The sequence below is a fragment of the Dermochelys coriacea genome, chromosome 4, assembly GCF_009764565.3.
Source record: "Dermochelys coriacea isolate rDerCor1 chromosome 4, rDerCor1.pri.v4, whole genome shotgun sequence".
Classification (NCBI taxonomy): domain Eukaryota; kingdom Metazoa; phylum Chordata; order Testudines; family Dermochelyidae; genus Dermochelys; species Dermochelys coriacea.
The window spans coordinates 37773629-37791060 of NC_050071.1; the positions used below are offsets into that span (position 1 = coordinate 37773629).

A 17432-nucleotide genomic window follows, 5' to 3' on the forward strand; every position below is an offset into this window, starting at 1 on the left:
TTAATGTAACTGAACTTAATTTCCTAAATGGGTATGCAGTTACCTGAGTTAAAATTATACTTAACAAAGAATACTCAGACTGAACTTGTGTAACTCATTATATGATGAATTATTCACAATACTAAATATATTCTGGGTTCTGTTAATATCTAATTGTTTATATGTTTTAACTCTAAGGAGACGTCATGGCACTCAGGATGACTAATTTTACAGATGTTTCTAAAAGCTGTGCTAGAAATTGACTAGAGCTGAGCAAAAATGTCATTTGAAAATTTGATAAATGAGTTATAAAGAGATTAATCTAATTTCCTCACCTTCATATAACAGATGTGTGCCAACTGCACATTTTAAAACTGGAATTTACAAAGAAAAGGTTTCACAGTTTTATTTTGGGCCATTTGACAGCCTCAACATTTCCTGTTTTGCAAACTTTCAAAATGGCATATATGGTAATGGGGTACAGAATTGCTTAGCTACATTAGTGTTCTGGCAAACTGTATTATGATGACAGGTTTCAGAGTAGCAGCCGTGTTAGTCTGTATTCGCAAAAAGAAAAGGAGTACTTGTGGCACCTTAGAGACTAACAAATTTATTAGAGCATAAGCTTTCGTGAGCTACAGCTCACTTCAAGTGAGCTGTAGCTCACGAAAGCTTATGCTCTAATAAATTTGTTAGTCTCTAAGGTGCCACAAGTACTCCTTTTCTTTTTGTATTATGATGGAGTTAATTAAGTCTTTCAGTCCTTACCCATTGAAGGCATGGGATTTTTTGCTGCATAAAGACTTCTGAATTTGTCAGTGAATAACTAATAAGATTGCAATCAATTTTCATTTGTCATACTAATTAGGGGAGATAGTTGTGAGTTCAAGGTAGGATACATAAGATGGGGAAGGTTAGAGGTAGTGAAGTACAAAATATTTCATTACTGAGGGCATTCTGACATAAGGATTTAAAACAACTGGATTTTAAAGACAGAAATCACCACTGAAACCTAGATGATTGGGAAAAAGATGACTTTTTAAATTGACATTTTATGAAGCTGAGGCAATTCCATGTGGATTTCAAAAGGGAGACTTCCTTACATATGGGATTAAGTGGCCACAGAATTTGCCACCGGAAGCAAAGAGGATAGCATGATGAAGATCATCAGTTTTTACTCTTAAAACAGGAAAGTAAAGAAAGGCAGGGGAATGTCTGGAATAAATTCAGACACGTGAGGGGGAAAGTTCTAAAAGGGCCTTAAAGACTTGAAAATTTGTGCCCAAATCCTGAAAAGTAACTGAATATCTGAATACCAAGTAATTGAATACCTGTGAGTATATCCAATGAACTTAATAGCATATGCATAGTTACTCATATGCTTAGGTAGCTGCAGGATCTGGCCCTTGACAGGGAATTATGGCAAAGTAGCAAAAATGACAGAACACCCTCAAAAATTATTAATGTGGCAAAGAAAGGTAAGAAGTCAAAAGAGAAAGTGTGGTTACTGGCACACAAATTTACAGAGTTGATGATTGCCGGACCAGTTAGAGATGTTTTTCCCATTGGGGGGTGGGTGGGGGGAGTTTAATTTTTTTATATACCATCTTTGTACAATAAACATATCAAAATACTTCACAAAGGAATGCAATAAAAATGGGCAATACAGCCTAATTAATTTCCAACCAACTCGTTAGCTTTGCTTAATATTTTGTATGGCCTAGTGGATAGCTTTCTTATACTAAATTGACCCAACTACTGCAAATATTCATAGTAATCACTTTTCACCTCCACTGTACAAAATTTTCAGCTGTCCTTTGACCTTTTTTGCTTCAAGAGGAAGTAAAATATTTCTCTGTGGCTAGTTTCGTTCTGCCGCTGAATTGCCGCCACTGGACACAGACTGCCGCCCCATTTTGAATGCCACCCCGAGCACCTGTTTGGAAAGCTGGTGCCTGGAGCCGGCCCTGGATCTAAGCCCCCCCATTCAAATAGAGTATACTTTACTACCACAAAAATGCCAGGTTATCTAAAGCACTAAGTTATTTATATGACTTTACAATACACCCAAGAAAATTTTAATAAAAGCATTGGGATAGTTGGCAGGATTAATTCAGTGATGTTTGTTATTTCTGAACAGCTAGAAATGGTTATATTTTGATTGAGTTTTCATGTTGTGAGTCATTTCTGCTTGGGCTGCTAGACAGACTCATACTGGCCCATTCATTCACTTTGGGGTGTATTACTCTTTAGTCTAAGAGTTATGCCCATGCATAGAGAAAACAATACACTCCACACAAACATTTGGATTCAAGATCTTGGAAAAAGAAGCAGTGAGGAGCATTTTAAGTTGATTTTTTTTTCCATATTAATCTTTGATTATAAGCTATTCCATTATTGAAACTATTCTTTATGCAACAAGGAATAATGTACTCTGAACTGTACATACAAAAGACTAAATTCTGCCCTAGATTGCTGAGCACTAATATCACTGAAGCCAAAGGGAACTGTGCACCAATCAGTCAAGATCTGAATTTTCCCTAAGGTTGTTCTTCCATTGCAAGTTTCTGATGTAGCATTCCATAAAGACACAGCTAGAATGGTTTGATAAAGATAAAAATAACATTAGAATTATAGCTTCTGTACAGTTTGAGGAACTGGCACATTTTTTTACTCTAGTTGAAGTCCCTTTGAAGGGGGTAGGCTCTCCAAGAATCTTTTTAAATTTAAAGACTCTACTCACTCAATCTTTGTTATATATTTATTCTGCATTCTGTTCCTCTTATGCATATCATCCCTTTTTGTTTGTGCTCTTCCACTCTGCTCCTAAGCGAACAGCTGGTCTGCTTCCTTTCTATACTTGACCTCAACCCTTATTTCCTGTTAAGCATTTCTCCCCACCAGTAAAGTGTTAACAATGGGGTCTATCAAACTGACAGAGGGTAATTTAGTGAGTTTCTTTTTCCCCACAAGTTAGGTTCCCACCAAACACCAATATTGGTTACCCACTCATGTCCCAGTAACTAGGTGAGTTGTCATTTTAAAGTTTTTACATTCCCAAATCTACATAACCATACAGTGTGCATTTAATTCCCCCCCCCCCAAAAAAAAATCTGCTGGTAAGAAGGCTTACCTGATGCTAGCAGTACCAAGTAACCTCATGCCACATTGGTCCAATTTAATAGCAGTAGCAGCAAACATGCTTTAGGGGAGCAAATATATACAAATGCACCTCAAATGTGATGGGGGAGCATGAAAGTAAGGGAAGGAGAGGTTATGCAGTGTGCTGACCTCTCCCTCTGCATGAGCATTTGGGGCTCTGAGTATCTTTTGAGGACTGGGCAGTTGGAGCAAGTCGGCTAAGGAAGTACTGCTCTTGGAGCAGTGCTTTCCTGGGAAATCTGCTAAGTTTCCAGTGGAAACCCCCTTAATTCAGCTCAAAGCAGCATAAATATCTGGTCTGCATCTTCACTCACTTTTTAAAAGAGTGTGCAGCGTGCAGCCCGAAGGGAACAAACACAGCATGTCCACCAACCTGGCTTCCATGTGGGCTCTGGATTGTCAGTGAAGAGTCAGGCATTCTGTAAGGGTATCATAAAATGCACAAGTCTGGGGCCAGTATTCCCACGTGACTCTTGGGTTCCATTATCTGTCCTATCCATGCAGCTATTAATCACTTCCCAAGGGCAAAATAATTTGTTTGACTGTCCATGGAGTAACATCAACATGGCATCTCTCTTCAGTTAACTTCCCTTTCTGCACTTTTTCTTAATATGATTTCCCCCCCTCCAAAAAAAGATAGTAAAAATGGCATGGTTATTTATCCAAATAAGAAGAACCTTATACAGAGTTGTATAACCTTAACCCTACCCGGGCTCACTAAGGACTCAATCCAGCAGAGCACTTAAGCATATACCACCTTTACGCCCATTAAATAGTACATGATTATTGAATTCAGGGGCAACATTCAGACAGTATAATAAAATTCAATGGATGGGTGTCAGAAGCTGACCCTACATCTGATCCCTCAGATTTATATCTGATAACTTTAGTGACAAAGGTTTATATTTCTTCTTACCCCTGCAGAGCCAGCACAGCTAAGAGAGAATGAGTTAAATTGTATTTGCTACTGTGCATCATCAACAAAATTGATTACTAAGTTCCCATCAGTGACACCAGTGCCCCTTGGACAAAACAAAGCTGCATAGGTGTCACTGAAGGTATAATTTGGCTTCCAGAGCTTTATCACAGCTGATCATGCACAAGAAGGAATGAACCCAGCTTGAATTTTCACAGCTAGCAGTTAGGAAAACATTTTTTTTTACCTGTAAGTGGAGCACATTGGATACAGAAATCTTTGAGATACAATCATGGAACCACATGATACCATTTTAGAGTCACTTTTCAAAATATAGCTGCACTTTGAATATTTGTATAATGCATTGAACATATCATGCACTAGACAAATGCTAAGTATTGTTAACACCCACCCCTAGTCGTCTTGGATAGTTTCCAAAATTTCTTCAAACCAACTGTACGAGGAGATTTTGATGGACCAGAAAAAGACCAGGGACCACTACTGATAGTGTAATATCGATTATCATACTTGTTGCTAACAGCAGACAAACTAGTAGGCGTTTTTGTAGGCCTGTGCAGCAGCTTTAGCCTTAGCATGACAGAGCCTGGAAGGGAGAGGGTTTGAGCAATCACAGGAAGGCAACCTCTTACTCAGTCTTGACCTGCCCCTGAGCCCTTCCTGTTGACAGTGTTAGGGTCTGTTTTAGGACAAAAACAAGAAGCTTATCTATATTTACCCTCTGAGATGCATCCGATGAAGTGAGCTGTAGCTCACGAAAGCTTATGCTCTAATACATTTGTTAGTCTCTAAGGTGCCACAAGTACTCCTTTTCTTTTTGCGAATACAGACTAACACGGCTGCTACTCTGAAACCTCTGAGATGTGTTTGTCAGGGCCTCAAAGCATGAGGACTCTGCAAGAGCCCATCTGGCTAATTAGTAATCTGATGCAACCTCTTGCTTAGCCTTTTGAAATTGCTTGCCTAACAAGTTTTTGGATTGATGCTTTATTGTCCACTAACAAGGATAAATAAGGGGTAGAAGTTTTGGCTATTTGGATCTCTTCATGGACCTACCTTAAGGTCCCAACCGGCAGCCATCAGAAGGCTGCTGCTGTACCACTTGAGAGCCATACCAAACTTTCGCAAAAAGAAAAGGAGTACTTGTGGCACCTTAGAGACTAACAAATTTATTAGAGCATAAGCTTTCGTGAGCTACAGCTCACTTCATCGGATGCATTACCGATTGAAGTGAGCTGTAGCTCACGAAAGCTTATGCTCTAATAAATTTGTTAGTCTCTAAGGTGCCACAAGTACTCCTTTTCTTTTTGCGAATACAGACTAACACGGCTGCTACTCTCATACCAAACTTTGGTAATTATTGACAGTTGGGGGTGTTTTATTAAGCTGTTCCAGGTTTGTGTAAGTGCTTGAGACTAAATAAAGTATAGCTTTAAGTGAGAGCACTCTTATATTTTACTGATTGTGCCAGGCATCTATCAGTCAGACGATCTTGTCTCCACTGATTTATTTCCTGACACCACCTAGCACAGAGTAAATTTACCAAGGGTTTTGGGTTGAGGGAACCCCAAGTAACACAACCATTGGACAAAAAAGAAGTTAGGTTCCAGTATATATGGAGAATTATCACAACACTAAATCTCTGTTGTAGTATTGTTGTAATGCCCACATTGAAAACAACAGCTTATGGTTGATGGAGTCTATTCGTTTAAAAAATAAAACAAAATCTCACCTGTGCAATGGCTACATTACAGCCATCTCCACAAAGTAAATGGCCCTGGGAAAAATAGTGACTTGTGCATAATTTTGGACTTTTTTCAAAAAGGAAATTTAATGAAAAATACAGGTTTTTTTCATTGTTTGGGAGATATGGGATAACTCTGGAAGAGCTTAGAAGTCACATTCAGATAATTCATAAAGCTCATTTCTGCATCATCACATAAAAAAAAGTGTTTACACTCTACATACGCACAAAAACCACCAAGAAGTATGTATGAGTAAACTGAATAATTAATTGCCTAATAACATTGTCCTTCATTTCTCCCCTTCCTTCTGTATGTTATATTCTCACATGTATGTTAAGGCTGTCCAGCTTGTAAAGGCTTTGGTCCAAGGATTTATGTTTTCTGTAAACTACCTAGCCCAACAGTGGATGCTAAAAATATTTCTAGCAGTGTTGCCTTGAGGGAAAGTGATAAGAAGTAGGTTAGATGCCATAAGTGCAACCAGAGAAACTATTCAAGGAGGAGAAGAAAGGGAAATGAAAACTGGAACTATTGTAAGCATAGATAAGATTAGATTTTAGCATCTGTTTGGAGATCAAGGCTTAAAATCTTTTCAATGTTCATAATAAATTAATCTCTCTTTCCATGTAAGAAGTGTTGTGCTTTGAATATTGTAGCATTAACAATGTAAGCACATTAGGCCAAATGACATTGTGTATGAAGCAAAGGAATTAATGTGAAGTCTTAAAAGACAGATTCTGCAACTGCTGAGTACAAGACACTTCAAATGATGTCAACTGACCTCTGTTCCAGGGCTCTAATGACAGGACTTGGGGAACTATCCCCCTGTTGCATAAAGCAGTATCTCATCCCATAATATTGCATATGCTACTTTCCTTGTATATACTTGCACGGGGAGGTTTCAAATCCTCTATCTGCAAGTACTAGAGTTGAGTCAGTCCTTTTAAATTAAGTTCAAAAGGAATTTAATTTACGCAGGTCCACAGGCTCTGAAATTTAACACTGTTCTCATTCAGACAAGCCTGTTTTTCCCATGGTCAGATCTCATTAAAAACCTATGCTTTATGCATAAGCACCAGAAGTGGGACTAGCTTTCATGTTTAATGCCTCAATACAATCTTTAAAGGAAACAACATATTTTCTCTTTTGGATATAATTATGAGCCAAAGTATGAAATAATAATGAGACAATGTTCCAAACCGGGGGAATTAACAATGATTAAAATGTTCTAGATCCCTGCCTAGCAGAGTCAGGCACAACACAACAATTATTTTCCCCTTCCCTCCACCTCTCTGCCCTCCCACTCCCACCCCATGGAAGAGACAGCTCACCTAGAATGCAGCAACTTTCTCAACAAAACCAAACGCAAATAGCTTCTTTCGAGTTGGACTACCCACTCCTTTGGATCAAAAGGGGCAGACTTTGCCAATAAGGGAAAAAGGCAAAAGAGCACGTGACTTCAGAATTAAAATTGTACAATAAATCCAGGCTCACACTCAAAATGACCCATGATTAGTAACTTAATAAAATTCCAGATATGCATATAGAGCAAAAAGATAATATTGTTTCTATGTACAGTTTGTAGAACAATGAACCGCTGCTAGTTTGAGGGCGACATTCAAATTTAATCCAAGAGTTTAAAGTTTTATGTGCTTCAAATCAAATGTTTCAAACACCAATTGTTATTTTTAATGGTTTGTTAAGTGCTGTCCAAGACAGATATCATGAGAGTACTTCCCTGAAGTGCATACAGTCTAGCTTTAAAAGCTCTAGCCACAAAGTATATGTTTGTCATACTGTTACACAGTAGGTACACATAAATACATAATAATAGTCCTGAAGACTCACCAGTGTAGTTTTTAATTTAAAAGTAAGTAAATAATTCACAATGAACAATTTATTCACAGAATGTAGCCCTTATCTCTATTTGCAACTATTCCACAAAGAGTTGATTTTTATGAATTTGTTCACTACTGGAAATTGTTCTGTGAACATTATGTGAGAGATAATTTCAGTTTATAGGTTGCTTCCAAACTCTCTTTTCCAAGTATTCCTTTGATTGTTGGATAAAAATTTGTTTTTAGTCACCTGTGTTACATGGTATTACTTCTATTCCCTGACTGGATGATCTAACCTTTAGAAATATATTTGTTCCATAATTAAATGAGTCTCCAATATGGGTCCAAAATTTGGTTTTTGATTTAACTTTAATATGAAAAAAATGCCTCTAGCACAAACATTAATAAAAAACGAATAACTAAGCAAAATTATTTTAGATAGTCACCAATATATCTGCAAGAAAATGAATTACCCTGATGACAGCTAGGTGCTGCTGCGATGGGTAGTTTGGAAAGACATATAACAATAGTGATATCATATATTTATATTTTGCTTTAATCCTGAAAGATAGTAAAGCTCTTCACAAACTATGGACTGTATAGTACAACTTCACTTATCCAAAGGCCTTGGGCAGATATCCAAATATTTCAAGTAACAGAGTCCGGTAATAAAGGAATCTAGTTCTGCAAATACCAAACCCAAAATTCAAGGGGTGAGATTCTATGTTGTGTCTCTAAGAGGTTCAGTCCAGAACTCACAGTGCAGGAGGGGAAGTGAAGGTGCTTTTAAATCATCTATATGCTTCCCGCTTCTGGGCTGCTTTAAGGACCTTGGGTGCTGCTTAAGTTAAAACAGCCTGTCCCTAGCTACAGAGATCTTTACAGCACCTGGGCAAAACAGTGCCGTTTCCCCAACCTGATTATTGGATATGGCTGAACTGTTTCAGCTGAAACATTCAAAAACAAATAATATAACCTCAGGAAGACACCTGAAATGGAATATTCCAGCCTGAACAGGTAAAGTCTGGCTAGGGTGACCAGATGTCCTGATTTTATAGGGACAGTCCTGATATTTGGGGCTTTGTCTTATATAGGCATCTATTACACCCAACCCACATCCTGATTTTTCACACTTGCTGTCTGGTCACCCTAAATCTGGTAAACTTATAAACAGACTTTGAAGAATTAGATTTTTATTGGTAAATGTCAGTAAACATCAATTTCACCATACACAAAAACCAACAAAAAACATTTCTATAGATAATAATTGAAATTTACAGATCGGCCAAGTAAGAAAAAAAGAGGCTTGAGAACTAATTATATTTTGACTTAAGGATATTTACTTTGTATATTTTGATATGTGATGTTTACAATTTGCATCTTAAAGAGTACTAAATTTAAAACTTTTTGAATCAACATCTGCTGTCAACTAAAATACATAAAATACATATGTTCATCAGTCAGAACACTAATATACACACATGTGCCAACTATTGAAGATAAGCATACTATCAAAGACAGAAAACTGAACAAAGCATGTGCCAACTATTCTCAGGTACTCTAATTTAGAAAAAAAATGATGAAATAAAATCCTGCTTTCATTGCCCTTCTCTTCTGTTATCTTGTCACATTAGGGTCATTTATGTACAGTGCAATATTATTCCAAAGTGGTAAGTCATATAAAACTAAATGAGGCACACAGAGCCAATTTTGTCCCCAGCACAAATGGATAGAGCTACCATTAACTACTAGCTTGTGATTCCTTGGTTTATACGGGCTGAATTTAGTCCTGTGTGTATACCCCATTTAGAGAAGGATGAAGAAATAGAAATTAAAATGAGTTAGATGGTTTTTACCAAATACACTTCAGAACGTTTCATTCGGTGTTTGCAGAAAACAATGACAGTATAGGATTTTAAGTTTAGTAACAGTCATTATTTTAGGATTACTTCCCTTGGTGTGAAGTATTTTTGCATTACTCAGAGATAATAAAGAAATCATACCACAATAGTTCTCCAGCTTTTCAAATTTCTTAGGTGACATTGACATGTGAAGGGTTTAATTTAGAGCCCAAACATAAGCATTATAAAAAGACAGTTCACAATGAGGATATTTTACTGCATTCAAAGGCTGTTTGAATGCCTGCTACTTTCTTGGGAGTAGATTTATGGTAACATGATAATAGGTTTCCCTCAATGCAGCATGGGACAGAGATGTGTGTGAAAGTGAAAGCTCATATTCTCTTTGGAGCAAGAGCAGGACAGGATAACACCACCATACTCAAAGCCAGCAAAGAAAAGACACTCATCTGAGGCAGCTTGTTATTGTGTCATTGATAATAATATTTATGTGTACTTCAAAGACCTTGAAATGGTTTTCTTCCTTTTTTCTTTGTAAAAGATATAGTAACAAAATAGCATTTTACTGCTGGACCCTTTTTTATAGAAAAGATTTGATTCTTATTTTTTGGTTGCAATAAGAAAATATTTCTAAATTGAGTAGTATTTTGAATCTCTGATTGCAGTAATCTCATTTCATTTAAATACAAACATTTGGAGTATGAGCTGAAAAGCTCACAGAAAAAAATCTGGATATAGATTCTAATCTCAGTTATGACAGTGTAGAATACCAAATTCAGTGATGAATCCTGGTCACATGCCATGTGAGGCATGTTGCACATATGCCAAGAAGAAGCAAAACAGAATTTGGCTTCATATTTTAGGTGGAGTAGGTAGCAACACCAATTGTTAAGGTTGGCTGAAATTTTCCATTTTAAGACCCTGTATTCACTTGCTTTTAACTTTGCCAAACTTTAACCAACTATGCTGAATTTTTTCATGGTGGGTGTTTGCCTATATACATAATAAAATTATGAAAAATTATGCATCTGTGCTTTGCATCAGGGACTTAGTATTTGGTAGAGGGTTGTCCTGGTCCTGAGAGGTACCTTGTGCTGTCCCAATGAAAAATCCATCCAAATTTGGCTGAGTGCAAAGCTTCTGAAAAAAAATCACTGTTTGCACATGCTCAGCAAAGGCTTGCTAGAGTTTAACACAACACATTCTTAATTGTCCACAATCACACCAAGATCTCTTTTCTGAGTGGTAATAGCTAATTTAGAACCCATCGTTTTGTATGTATAGTTGGAATTATTCTTCCTCCTAATGTGTGCATTTCTTTGCACTTACTAACATTGAATTTCATCCACCATTCTGTTGCCCAATCACCCAGTTTCATGAGATCTCTTTGTAACTCTTCACAGTCAGCTTTGGAGTTAACCATTTTGAGTAATTTTGTATCATCTGCAAACTTTGCCACTTCACTAGTCACCCCCTTTTCCAGATCATTTATGAATATGTTGGACAGCACAGGTCCCAGTACAGATGTTTGGGGGACCTCACTATTTAGCTGTTCTTACAGTGAAAATTGACCGCGTATTCCTACCCTTTATTTTCTCTCTTTTAACCAGTTGCTGATCCATGAGAGGATCTTCCCTTTTATCTCATGCTTATTTTGCTTAAGAACCTTTGTTGTGGGACCAAGTACACTATAGCAGCTGGATCACCCTCATTCGTACGCTTATTTGAGGTCCCGCAAGGAATGCTAATAGGTTAGTGAGTGTGATTTCCTTTTACAAAAGCCATGTTGACTCTTCCCTAACATAGTGTATTAATCTATGTGTCTGATAATTCTGTTCTTTACTGTGGTTTCAACCAACTTGTCAGGTATTGAAGCTAGGCTTATCAGGATCACCTCTGGAGCCTTTTAAAAAAATTGATATTACATTAGCTATCTTCTAGTGATCTGATACAGAGGTTAACTTAAGATACCAAAGTGAGTAGTTCTGCAATTTCATATTTGAGCTCCTTCAGAACACTTGGTGAATACCATCTGCTCCTGGTGACTTATTTGTGTTTTATGAATTTATGAATTTGTTCCTAAGCCTCCTCTATTGATACCTCAGTCTGGGACAGTTCCTCAGATTTCTCACCTAAAAAGAATGGCTGTGGTGTATGAATCTCCCACATATTTTCTGCAGCCAAGACCAATGCAAAAAGTTCATTTAGCTTCTCTGCATCCCTTGAGGACTCCCTTAGCCTTGATTCCAGTGGCCCCACTGATTGTTTGGTAGGCTTTGGTAGATTTGGTAGGTTTGATGTACTTTTTTTCTGTTAGTTTTTGTGTCTTTTGCTAGCTGCTCTTCAAATTCTCTTTTGGCCTGCCTAATTATGCTTTTAGGCTTGACTTGCCAGAGTTCATGCTCCTTTCCATTCTCCCCACTAGCATTTGACTTCCAGTTTTTAAAAGATGCCTTTTTTATCTCTAACTGCCTCTTCCACAATGCTGTTTAGCCATGGTGGCATTTTTATTTTGGTTCTCTTACTGTTTTTGGGGGGAGAGGGGCAGGAGGATGTCAAGGCTGATTCCCCACTCTGGCACTTCGAGTGCAGAAGGTGGGGGCCCTCAAGGACTCTAAAAATGAATACGTGCCACTCGAGGCTTGCATTAAACTCCTAAGGTTACAGCCGTTCTCTGACCTTGGATAGGTAGATGCTGCCACCACCCGAGTGCAGAACCCCTTTCAGAGACCAGGAATGCTCACTTGGGAATTCCTTTCTCTGAGGTACCCTCAAGCCCTTTCACACACACCCCTTCACCCGCCCTGGGAAAGAGCTGAGAAATAAAAAAACAAAGAAATCAGCTGTTGCCACCAGCTAGTTAAACATGTGCACAAACCTCTTAAGACACAAAAATCCAATTCTGTTCTTAAAAAAGTTACATTTTATTAATTAAAAAAAGAAAGAAAATACATCTGTGAACTTAGGCATTTGCTAGATTTAAAGAAAAAGAACTACAAGGATTAAGCATGAATAATTGCTTTCTTAGGTCCAGCTTAAAGGTTCCAAGCAAAACAAAAGCACTGGGGGTTAGCACAGAGGAGTCCACAAGCCCTAAAGAAATAAAAAGAGATAAACCTAATAACGTCTTTCTAGACATTTTCTGATCTACTTACATATCTAGGGTTTCAAATGAGTAGTTTCTAGGTATGATACTGAGGATTTTTCATACCTGGCCCCAACAGCATAAATGTTGCCCTTTTCACCTTTCCCCGGGAGAACAACCAGACAGTCAGACAAAAGGGGAGTCTTGTTTCAATTTTAAAAAGTTCTAGCCTTCTCTTTGATTCTTTTGGCCAAGTGCCCACTCACTTCCATTTACCTATGCATAGCAGTGAGACTTTTTAACCCTCTACAGGTAGAGCAATTAGAGAACAGGTACTAAGAGGCATTTTATAGCTACTGACTGGCTGGGTGTCCATAAAAGGGAGCTACCCCCTTCCCTTCATTTATCATAGGTGTATACACTTAGTTTGAGCCTGTCATACAGAGTCATACAATGCTGTATGACCAGAGTGAGAAAGAAAAGGTGATCCACAGAGACCTCAATTACTTCTGCCTCAGTCTAACCATCAAAAAGGACAATTCATTGATCAAAACTCCCACCAGTTTTGAAAAGCATGTCAAAAGAGCATCTTTGCAAACAAAGATATGGAGATCTTCACACATAGGTAACTTGGATGGAAAAATGTGGATAATGAACTAGTTCCTGTATTCTCCATAGAATCTTTAAACTAACAAACAAATGCAAATATTTGAAAGTGGTCATTTTAACTTATTGATGGTGTCATTGTTTATCCCTGTTTCTATGGTAACAGCACCACTTGACGGCTCCACATCTCCCTCATCCTAAAGTAGATATAATATACTTTTAAGTATATACTTTTAAGTGTCTGATACTTGTCTGCTTATTGAACCTGGTGCAATGCCTTAGTATGAATAAATGTTCATCCTAAGTTAAAGTCTGATTCTACAAGTTGCAGCACACTCAAGTCCTACTGGAGTCAAAGGGTGCTCATCACTGCACAAGATTGGGCCCATATAATTTATTTATGAGCTCTGTTAGTAACATTTGAGACAAGAGAAGCTGAGCAAGATGGAAGTCACCTTAGTAGGGATTTTCAAATCTGAAATTGTTGGACTAAATGACAGTGATGGGGCGGGGGATGGCTATTGCAAGTATATCTTTGTGACTAAGTGTTATTGTGTAACGGCAGTAGCTGACTGCAAAAGGAAAATATCAGTGGTTACAGAGAAATGCATGAGAAAAGCTAATATTCTGGAATATTTGGATAAGCTCTCCTTTGTAAAAATTTTAGGGAATTTTATCTTATATGTACTACAAGTAGGTACATAATAAATAAGCAGAAAACTGAAAGCAACAAAAGAACTGAAGCTACAGTAACACATACCTTCTTCCTCTCATAAGAACATAAGAACCACCATACTGAGCCAGACCAAAGGTCTATCTAGCCCAATATCCTGTTTTTGACAGCGGCCAATGTCAGGTGCCCCAGAGGGAATGAACAGAACGGTTCATCATCCAGTGATCTATCCCCTCCTGCCCACTCGCAGCTTCTGGCAAACGAAGGCTAGAGACACCATCCCTGCCCATCCTGGCTAATAGCCATTCATGGACCTATCCTCCTCACGTTTCACAGACATGTGAGCACAGCCCCTTCCTCTCCCTTCACATGAGCACATGCATACACGCACACACCCTTTCTCTTCTTTCACATTTCCTCACCTTTAGACTCTCCTCCTTTCCTTTTATCCCCTTGTCACACTTATCCTCTCGCTTTAATCTTAAACACACACCGTCTTTTCTTCTTCTTTCACACTCTCCTCCTCTCTTTTTCCATTTCCCCTACAATCAAACCAATTCACCATCTCTCTCCTTTCACACACTTTTTACACTCCTTACCTTTCTTGCTCCTCTTCCCTCCCCTTTCATGCTTCATCCCTCTCTTTCTCCATCCCTCCCAAGAGAAGTGAGGATTAGTAGCCCCCAGTAGAACCTGGAGTCCTTTCTCAATGGAAAGGAGACTACAGGTTCTGTCTGGCATCACATCCTCCATGTGTGAACAGGTGAGGGGAGACAGAGCACTGGGCAGTGGAGGGTGAAGCACTGTTGAGGGTGGATCGCAGTGTGGGGTGATGGAAAGAAAAGAGACAGATCAGTTACTGCTGGTGCTGCAGCAGCAGCCAAAGATCTCTCTGGAACCCCTGCTACTAACTGCATCTAGCATATTACAGGCAGAAACTTGATCTGCTCATTGTCATCTCATCTGCTGAGTCTGGGTCCAAGGCCACATTCCAAGTGGTATATGAAAATCATCAAGAAATCCTTATCCAAAACAGTCTATAAGTTTCTCTCCTCCAATCAAGAGGACAGTTCAGCAATCAGTATTTAAAAGATCATTGCCAATATGAAGTTTAATCAGGTCAAACAATGAGTTAAAAGTAGCTTTAGATGCTGCACCTGCTTCTGTGACCCCTTGCCTCATGTTGTGGTTTCACAAACACATTTTCTTAGTTTTGCTCTCTCCCTTCTGTTGTGTGTGACCCATACAAACATAAGGAGGAAGCTAACTCACTGATAAGGGAAAGAGTAGAACTGACTAGACACAAAGTGCTCTCAAATGCCAAAAGCAATTAACCTGAAAAAAATGAATGTTTCCTCTTATCTCATTCAGGAACAGTAACTTTAGGAGTTCCTTTATTACAAAAGGAAATAAAAGATTTTCAGAAGAAGAGAGTTATTTGAGGTGGATGGTGCCCCTTTAACGTTTCGATAAAATGAAACAGAAATGCTTCCTTCAAATTAAAATTGCAGGAAATGTTTCACAATTTCAAAAAATATGGCTCTTTGATCATTTTTAATGAAGCTGCTACTTATTTTATGGATATTTCATTTCAGGGTCACCATGTTGTCCTTAATACTTTAGCAATGCCAATATCTGAATGAGTTGGTATTTTCTTTAAAGCAAATTTCTATCCTTGATTTATCTACCTCTTTCTGTATCCCAACAAGCAAATAACCTCATGGGTTGCCCCAAAACATAAATCACCATCAATTCTCTTTTAACAGCAACTGTAAATGCAAAACAAAAGCCAATGTGCCTAAATAACATTTATTATCAATAGATGTCCCTTGAGTAATAGTTCAAGCTACTCCTGAGCTCTCAAGCACTTGAAAGTTTCTCTTCCAAACTATTTTTCATTTGATACTGTTTTTTTGGGCTCCACAAGCACTATTATATGCCAAACACTATTGGATTTTTTTAAACCAACCAACCAAACAAGCATGTTAAGTCTGCACTGGTTTGTATTTACATAATCACAGTTAAGGTCAAATTGCCCCATTATGTAAAAATTCCTAGCCATAGCCTTCTATGAGAATTGCAGGCTTTAGGATATACTTCCTTAAGTGTATAGTGCAGTGAAATCTGATTTATGAGACTACTCAAGGGACCAACAAAAAGTAGTTGATTACTAAACATTGCCTTCTGATATAGGTGAAGAAAAGTGTATTCAGTACATTTGTGGATTGTTTGGGGCAGTCTCTGAAGACATGGGGTTGCAAAATAAGTTTGGTTTGTAGTACTGGTTTTGCAAAATTTCTGTTTGTGGTGAGTTATGTTCATTGACTGTGCATGGAATTCTTCATGCCTTGCAAAAAATAAAACATCATCATCGAAAGACATCCAACTGTATATACTGATGGGGTTAGTGAATTAATAAAATAATCATTACAAAAATGCAAGGCAAACCAGTAAAGAGCTGAAACATTTTCTACAGTATATTAGTAGTTTAAAATCACTCTAGACATGCTTATTAATGTCCCCTCTGGAGACTATTCATGTCACCTCTGTCCTTAAATCCATGAAATTCTATTTCTCATACATATTTTGTTTTCCAGTGTTGTTCCAAGTTTCAGATCTACTGCAATCTCTTCTCTAGCCATATTTCATTACATTTTGTAAACCTCTTGCCTTCAATAACTGCAAATGAAACTCTGGCACAATGTCTCCCTCTAGGCCACAGACATTTTCCAAGTTCCCATAATTCAATGTTACAGTTGAATAAAAGACAGACTTTTTTCTCTTCCATCTGTGTAGTAAAAATAATAGATCAGCTAGCATACAATACAATGTACTTACTGTAAAAGAAAGCATGGATACATTCACTTACCAGAAGCTACTTAATTGTCCAGAGTTTGGAGATCTGTGTGTCATTTTGCAGTACTTGTTGTGTTATATAAAACACCACTTCCTGTTTGGCTCTAAACCATGAGTTTCCTGTCTTCATGGTGTACAACCTAGAAACACACTTGAGGTTCCAGTGGTTTTATGTTAGTACGAGAAAGCACAACATGTGATAAACTTAGCCATGTAGAAATTATTCATGGGGGAGGGGGAGGAATGTCTTTTCAATTGAATGTGTTTATGTAGAGTTGCTATATGAAGCTCAGTTAAACACAGCAACCACAAGTATTCCACTAAGACTTTCTCTTTCTTATGAGAAAAACAACGAAATGGATTTATATCTCCTATCCAAACTGAATAGAATATGCATTTGACATATTAAAGTAAAATAGCATACTGGCATCTTACAATACTCTGTATACTTGATTGGTAATTCATGAGCAAATAAACCACAGGTATCTCTGTCATATTATTAGTTTCTATATCCCAGTATAGGTACAGTACCTCTAGAAACACAATGCTTCAAACATTTGCCTTATACATTTGTAATTTAATATGATACCCAGACCAATCCTAAGAAACTGCATTTGATTAGTGATTTTCTTATTGTTCATTCATGGGAGTTCTGAGTCAAATGATTTTCTGTACTAAGTAGAAACCTTTGATCA

General features: G+C 37.8%; 1 protein-coding gene across 4 annotated transcripts in view; it reads right to left on the reverse strand.

The window, feature by feature from the left end:
• LOC119854603 (bifunctional heparan sulfate N-deacetylase/N-sulfotransferase 4) overlaps positions 1–16783 on the reverse strand; it is a 253325-nt gene extending 236542 nt beyond the window's left edge. For 2 of the 4 annotated variants that reach the window (XM_043513137.1, XM_043513134.1), the window contains exon 1: positions 16720–16756. In XM_043513137.1, coding sequence (XP_043369072.1) covers positions 16720–16734 — 15 coding nt within the window. In that variant the 5' untranslated portion in view covers positions 16735–16756. Of the gene's footprint in view, positions 1–16719 lie in introns of all 4 variants that reach the window. The other 2 variants (XM_043513136.1, XM_043513138.1) reach the window with 2 other exon arrangements.
• Positions 16784–17432: the final 649 nt, after the last annotated feature.